This window comes from Anneissia japonica, unplaced genomic scaffold, assembly GCF_011630105.1.
Source record: "Anneissia japonica isolate Jap-2015-1 unplaced genomic scaffold, ASM1163010v1 scaffold288148_len106226_cov131, whole genome shotgun sequence".
NCBI lineage: Eukaryota > Metazoa > Echinodermata > Crinoidea > Comatulida > Comatulidae > Anneissia > Anneissia japonica.
Window position 1 is genome coordinate 86,555 of NW_022721225.1, and position 8,602 is coordinate 95,156.

Here is an 8,602-nt window from a genome sequence, read left to right on the forward strand (position 1 = left end):
TCCTTGGCCTCATGCCCTACATATTGTACTTAAATTTTTTTTTCTGGTATTTGTACAGCCGAGTAGAGTCAATTGCAAAAATATCATGTTCAACTGCTTCTGGTCACTGTGTTTCCACTAAAGTTGTACATTCTTAAGTGGCTCCCAAATGGTTTTTTTTTTTTTTTTTATGACCTCCACATTTATATACTAAATCCTTTCCAAGCCACTACGGCTCATAGTTGTGGAGCTTATCCCCAGTTTCTGTATTGTGAAGCGGATGAGAGCTGTACTGCCACTGGAGGGGACACTAGTGCATCGCAGGTTAGTCCCCAGCAGTCTGCTGGTACCCATTGATACAGCTGGGTTTGCAATAAACTACCCTTAAAATGTTTCAACCCACCCTTAATTTGTTACTGCTTGTGATCTTGATTTTAAGGAAAATGTTTTATCTTGTAGGCTACTGTATGATTTGTAAAGCCAAATAAATCAAATCAAAATAAAATCAAACTGTTATTATGAACAAAGTACTGTAGCAATACAAAATAATTTCATCATCACTGCATTATGGAAATTTATAATTTTATTAGTAGTATTCATATTTATATTGTATATTTTTATTTAATTGGCTTTGCTTGCCACTGTTTGAGACAAAAAATAGAATATGAATTATGAGATATTTGATGAAAAAAGCTGTCTAAATTGCAACAACTATAATACCACATTTTTTTAATATCAATTTTTACAAGTAAATCTGAATTAATTCCTTTTAAAGATCTTGATGTTGCATTATATGGTGAATTTATGCTGTTATTTTCATTATGAACTTGGTTGATACAATTTAAACATTATATTTGGCAATATCAAACTCTTTAACCTTTATTTATTTTGGTATTTGTGCGTTATTTTCCCGAAACTTATTATTTATAGATTTTTAGAGAGTTATCTTGTATATAAAGTCAAATAAATTAATTCAAATTATATCAAACTATTATTTAACACTGTAGCAATGCAAAGTGATTTCATTGTCACTGCATTGGTATTTTGCTTTTAAAGAGAAAGGAAGATTATCAAGAAAGTCATTTTCCAAAACTTTTAAGGGAAAATCTAAGTTAGTGCCTAAGTATCCTTCTGAAGACCTTGATGTTGAATTATTTGGCGAGTTTATGTTTAATTTTCAATTAACTTGGTTGATACATTTTGAACATATTATATTTGGCAATATAATTATCTGATTGACATCTTTATTTGATTGATTTTGTGAATTTTTTTTTTCCGAAACTTGTTATCTCTAGGTCTTCAGAAGAGTTTGTATGTAAAGCCAAATAAATCAAATCAAATTGTTTCATACTAATATTTTTGTATGATTCAATAGTGTAGCAATACAAACTAATTTCATTGTCACTGCATTGTGGAAATAATGATATTAATTATCTTTAATTATCTTTTTGGTAATTTATAGTCTTATTTAATTTGGCTTTGATGAGACAAAAATATGATATGAATTACCAGTCATATGATAAAAAAAAAAGCTGTCTAACTTTACCATTTTTTTTAATCGATAAATCTATTATTCAACACTGTAGCAATGCAAAGCGATTTCATTGTCACTGCATTGGTTTTTGGTTTTCAAATAGAGAAAGGAAGATTATAAAGAGTTTATGTTTAACTTTTATTTGTTGATATAACATAATATGTTATTAACATAATAATATTATTATATTTTGCAGTATAATTAAACTGATTGACATCTATTTACTTAATTAATTTTGTGGGGTTTTTTGTTATCTTTGTTATCTCATGTTTTTTAGAAGAGTTAGGAAAATGTTTCATCTTGTAGGCTACTATATGATTTGTAAAGTCAAATAAATTAATTCAAATTATATCAAACTATTATTTTTCTATTATTCGACACTGTAGCAATGTAAAGTGATTTTATTGTCACTGCATTGGTATTTTGTTTTTAAATAGAGAAAGGAAGATTATGAAGGGTTTATGTTTAATTTTTATTTTTTGATATACCATATTATATTTTGCAGTATAATTAAACTGATTGACATCTATTTATTTAATTCATTTTGTGGGGTTTTTTTTTAGAAGATTTAGGAAAATGTTTCATCTTGTAGGCTACTATATGATTTGTAAAGCCAAATATTATTAACAACAATGTACTACTGTAGCAATACAAAATAATTTCACTGTCACTTCATTTTGGAAATTTATAATTTTATATGTTCATATTCTTATTTGACTGCGCTTTGCTTGCTGCTTTATTAATGAGATAAAAATATGATATGAATTACCATTCATATGATGAAAAAAGCTGCAACATGTTTACCACATATTTTTTTTATATCAATTTCCAAAGGTCAATCTGATGTAATATCTTCTGAAGATGTATTTTTTGGGGATTTTTTATTTTCTATTAACTTAGTTGATACATTTTGAGATTGACATCTATTTATTTAATTGGTATTTGTGGGAGTTTTTTTTTTTTTTTCTTGTTACCTCTTGATTTTTAGAAGAGTTTATCTTCTATATATAAATTTAAAAACTGTAACAATACAAAGTAATTTCATTGTCACTGTATTTTGGGAATAATGATAGAAATTATCTTTTATACATTATTCATATTTTTATTTGATTCAATTCCTGCCACAGTAACAAGATTGTTCTCACAAATAAAACACTCCCCTCCCTAGCCTCCTAATGAAAGATCTTATAAACACAAGATAGCTTTCTCTCTGATTTTACGCTTAACAAATAGAAGCGTCGATTTGGCACAGAAAAGTAATCAGTTTTGAAAGAGGGCGTTCTAGTCATTGCCATGGATCTGAGATAGGGTGTTCGATTTACACAAAAGTTTGTTACCAAGTATGTTACTTTTGTTCCTTATATCCTAAAGAGAGGGCGCATTGTAAATCGGACGCTTCTAATTGTTGCGTGTAAACGTAAAGTCGCGCAACGTACGCTATCATAATGATGAAAAAAGCTGTCTCACTTGCATCAACTTTTCCATATATTTTTTTTTCATAGGAAAAAGAGGATTGATAATTGAGTCACTCTTTCAAAGAAAAATCTAAGTTACTTCCTAAATATAATTCTAAAAACAATGATGTTGGATTATATGGTGAATTTACTATGTTTTAATTTAATTAACTTAGTTAGTACATTTTTTTATATATTATTTTTGGAAATATTAAACTGGGGTTTTTCCTAAACATATTATTTCTTGATTGTTAGAAGAGTTTATCCTGTATATGAAGCCAGATAAATCTGATTATATAAAACTATTATTTTTCTATGATTCAATTCTGTACAAAATAATTTCATTGATAATGCATTGTGGAAATAATGATAATATTCAACTGATAGAAATTGGGTTTTTTTCGAAACATATTGTCTTTTGATATTTAGAAGAGTTTATCTTGTATATAAAGCCAAAGAAATCAAATTATATCAAATTATTAGTTTTCGATGATTCAGTACTGTAGCAATACAAAATATTTTCATTGTCACAACATTGTGGAAGTAATGATATTAATTAGTATTTGTATTCTTATTTTATTTGCATTCGTTTGCTGTTGTTCCATTGTAATAATGATAGGACAAATATGATATGAAGTACTAATTATTTGATGAAAAAGCTGTCTAACTTGCATCAACTTTACCACCTTTGTAATTAGGGAAAAGAAGTTTACCAACATGGTCATTCTCTGAACCTTTTAAAGGAAAATCTAAAGGAATTCTTAAGTATCCTCCTGATGTTGGATTATTTGGTGAGTTTACTTACGTTTTTATTTTCAATCTTGGTTAATACATCTTGCTACACTGTATTAAACCGATTGTCATGTATTAACTGGTATTATTATTTTTGTTTACTAAAACTTGCTATTTCTTGAATTTTAAAAGAATTTAGCTTATATAAAGCAAAATAAAAATAAAACTATTACGTTTTTATGATTCAGCACTGTAATAATACAAATATTTTCATCATCACTGTATTGTGTTAATTTTAATAAAGCTTTTTATATTCATGTTTATTTTTGATTGGCCTTGCTGGCCATTCTGTCAACATTTTAAAATGAGACCAACAATTTTAATTATGAATCATTTGGTGAAGCTAAAATGCTGTCTGACTTTAACATGACCATATATTTTTCTCTTAAAATAGAAATGAAAAAAAAAAGTCTTAAATATCCTATTGTCGAGCAACCTGGATTGGTTTATACTAAGTTTACTTTTTAACTTGGTTGATATATTTTGAACATATTACTGTATTTTCACCTAAATGGCCTTAAATTGGTTGATGTTTTAATAAAATATTTGTATAGTGGGAGTTTCATTTGGAAACAAGTAATAGAAGATCTAACATATATACAATTATAAAGCTACCGTAAAACCTCGAATTGAAGCCTAATGTGCTTAATATCGAGACGGAGCCCATCTCAAATTGAAGCTCCCTTTTTTAGTTTGCAAAAGTAGCCTCGAATATGGGCTTCTTTTCAAGATAGCATGACATAACATGTACATACACTGTACATGAATTTCAAAGAAACAAAATAAATTAAAAACATGCTTGGTTTATACAGTAGTTTAGGTGATTTTAAACCGGTAAATAAACTCCATGATACAGACTGATGTTTCAGTGGCCGTATTTACTGTACTATTGCTTCTTTATTATTATTATTATTATTATTATTATTATTATTGTTATTATTATTATTATTATTGCTTCTTTATTATTATTATTATTGCTTCTTTATTATTATTATTATTGCTTCTTTATTTTTTTTATTTATTGTTTCTTTTTTGATTTGTAACCAGTAATGTCCTGCAGTATTTGCCATGTATGTCTGGAATCATTCCTCCTGAAGGTAGACTCAGCTTGGACTTGTAATCTTGTTTACATTTTGAAATCTCTTTGTCAATCTCTTTCTTCTTCTTTTTAACCAGGTATCGATATTTTTTTTTTGCACATGCAGTACTTTCTTCCTTAAGTAAAAGTTTGAGTCTCCTTGAACACCATGGTTTGTTGTTAGGAAAAATTTTAATTGTATATTTTGGAATTGTGATATCAACACAAAAATTTATGTAGCTAGAGATTGCTTCCACAGATTCACAAAAGGAATGGTCACTTTCAAAGCTACCCCAATCTGTATTTTCCAGCATGTTTTTCAAATCTTCTTTTGCATCATCACTCCATTTCCTTTTAACTATTTTCTTCCTTAATTATATAAATTTAAAGCATTTATCAATTGCATTATTACACTGTTTACGTTCATCAAATTTATTTTCATTTTCTCATTCGACTAGATGCGTTTGGAAAAATAATTAAGAAAGTATAATACATACTCCAAGTATTGAAATGCACGCCATCGTGTTGGGATTGTATTATTTGCAAAAAAAGAGAATTAGAAATGGTCGACCATTTTCTATTTGATTGTGAAGGTCTATCCTCTATAAGAAATGCATGTTTTGAAAATTTAAAAACTGACTTGTGTAAAATTAATAGCTACTTTTGGGACATTTTCTTAGAAGGTTCATGTGAATTTAGGCACCACTTACTTTTAGAGAATATTTTTGATGCATACCAGAATATTGAAATTTGTAACATATTTGATAACCATTGTAAAACATATTTAACAAAAGCAATGACTGAAAGAACTGAACTAATGAAAAACATTACCACCAATATTTAATTTTTATGTTATTTACTGTACTTATAAACTAATATTTTGTGTCATTTTATTTATTTACTTTATATTCTGTAATTGAATTCTCTAATTTTTTTTTTTCTTTTCTTTTTTTTTTGTACATTAAGTTATTCCTTAATTACTACAGAATAATGAGAGTAACATTTGTTTTCTAGTACTAACATTATTGACAGCTCCCGATACTGGTCTATCCTATTGTTTATAGAAGCGTTCGCTATACATAGACTACACCCTTTGCTTAACAATGGGCTCAGAGCTTCAAAAGAGCTTTCTGTGTTTTTGATATATTTTTTTTGACGTTAAGGCACTCTACTATATACATAGGAACGCACATCACGTTAGACACAGAAGGCGCATCGCGTTGGACACAAAATGGCTTCTAAATTCTCAATGTCGCAACTCTTTCTATCTATGGCTCTGGCCGACGCTACCGTGCAGCGCCCTCTATATTGTTTTAATACATTTAATAATGTTTTTTTATTTTTATAGTATTTGTCTAATATTTCTGTATTCTAAATTTATTTAAATTTCTTAAAGGACTTGTCCCTGCTTCCTATAAAGTATATTTTCAATTAAATAGTTCCCTTTAATAATAATAACCTTTAAGGATAATAATTTTAATGTAAAAAATCATATCCATTTATGAAAGTAGGTTAATAAGATCTTACTATTTTATCTTTTTGTCTGTTTTGATTGAATTGGAGTAAAACCAGTATATTTCTATAATTAATAGTGAATACAATCTAATTAAAACGGAATATATTATTGAACAGGTTATTCATTTATTAGCAAAATTAAATACTCCTAATAGAGTTCACATAAAATATTTACTAAATTTCTGGTATTTTATAGTTTTTGTCTAATATTTTGTATTCTAAATTTATTTACATTTCTAAAAGGGCTTTTGTCCTGACTTCCATTAAAAATTACTTTCAATTAAATAGTTCCCTTATAATGTGAATGTAAAAAGTCATTCATTAATGAATGTAGATTAATAAGATCCCGAGGAGAACCCGGGGAAACTGGTATGATCAGGAAAAATTATTATTATCTCAGGCGGAATACTAGATTCTTTGATTAAATCACTCTTAAGAAGCTGAATAATGGACGTTAATACAAAGTCTGCATGGGGTCTGACGAATTGCCTAAATGGTAGGGAATTACCCAAAAATGTGTAAATAATGTTGAAACCTTTCGTATTTTTAACAAATAGTATTTATTTGTCAAAATCATTTTTAATGATTTTATAGCTTGTTTATTCATATGATTATAGTACATAATACAGTGTTTTTCATATATGTATTAGTAATGATTTATTCTGTTAATAATTGCTAATGATGTTTTTGTTTTATTAATGTAGTACGTGTTATTTTATCATTTATTCGTTTCATATGTTTCTTACGTCATTTGAATATTTTTGGACATAATTCATTTTTGTATTCATGTTCATATAAATTATACGTGAAATCCGGTTCGTATTTTTAACATACAATATTCATTTGACAGGATTATCCATTACGGTTTTTATAACTTAATCGTTTAATAACATTAATAATAATTATTATAATATAGTATTTTTCATAGGCCTATATGTATTAATATAATTTATTCTGTTAATAATTGCTAATATTTTTTTATATTAATGTAATACATGTTATTTTTATCATATTTAGATTTTAATCTGTTTGTAACTTAATTATACGGATCCCCTAGAGGGACATCGTTAGAAAAAATATTGAACTATTTCTAGGGAACGAAATAATATTTCAAAATATTATTTGAATATTTTCGGACTTAAATTATTTTTTATTCACGTAGTCTACATTTGAATTCTGCTATATGTGTAATCATTTCTAGCGTAGCAAATAATGTTGAACATAATATCGTGTTAAATTCATCATATGTATCTTTTCTATTTTAATTTCGAAAATATTTATTCCTTTTTGTTTAACATTCTCAAACAATGATTTATTCATGATACAAAAAATGTGGCTTGCTTTTATCTAGCTTTACAATAGGATAGTTTACACTGTAACTTGCTATTAGTATTATACACCTTTAATTCATTCATCTCTTCTGAAAACATGCATAATACAGGTAGGTAAATAATCACTGTGCTTAAAATTTAATTTTTTTTTGGTAAATATATTTTTGTAATTCTAAATTTATTTAAATTTCTAAAAGGGCTTGTCCTGACTTCCATTTAAAATTATTTTCAATTAAATATTCCCTTTAATAATAATAATTGAATGTAAAAAGTCATATCCATTAATGAATGTAGGTTAATAAGATCTTTTTCTTTTATCTTTCTATGTTTTGATTAAATTTTAGTAAAACCAGTATATTTCTATAGAACTCATTTTTATAATAATGATTACAAGCTAATTAAAACAATATTTTATTAAACAGGGTATTCATTTATTAACAAAACTAAATGCTCCATTACATAGTACACTTTACTACAATAAAACATTTACATTTACTTTATTTCTGGTATTTTTATGGTATTTGTCTAATATTTAGTATTCTAAAGTTTCTAAAAGGACTTGTCCTAACTTCCATTAACAATTATTTTCAATGAAATAGTTCCCTTTAATAATAATAATTTGAAGGTAAAATGTCATATCCAATAATCAAAAGGTCCACTGATTAATCTCAGTTAAGAAAGTATAATACATACTCCAAGTATTGAAATGCATGCCATCGTGTTGGTATTCAATGTTTCAACATTAATTATGTCATCATCAGGAATATCCATTAATGAATGTAGGTTAATAAGATCTTACTATTTTATTTCCTATAGAAATCTATCGTAAATAAAATATTTTCCATTTATCTTATCGCGCCCACCCAACCGTTTTCCTTAAGGGAAAACGGATAACATACACCCTTAACCATAGCAGCAG

At 26.9% G+C, this 8,602-nt stretch overlaps 1 protein-coding gene across 1 annotated transcript in view; it reads left to right on the top strand.

Annotated features, from left to right (window-relative positions):
• The window catches only part of LOC117111491, a gene marked incomplete at its 3' end in the record, with an annotated part of 53,063 nt that overhangs the window by 33,455 nt on the left and 11,006 nt on the right, over positions 1 to 8,602 (top strand). Inside the window, exon 12 of the mRNA XM_033254409.1 lies at positions 3,666 to 3,758. Within this exon, the coding sequence (XP_033110300.1) occupies positions 3,666 to 3,758 (93 nt within the window). The remainder of the gene's footprint in view (positions 1 to 3,665; positions 3,759 to 8,602) is intronic.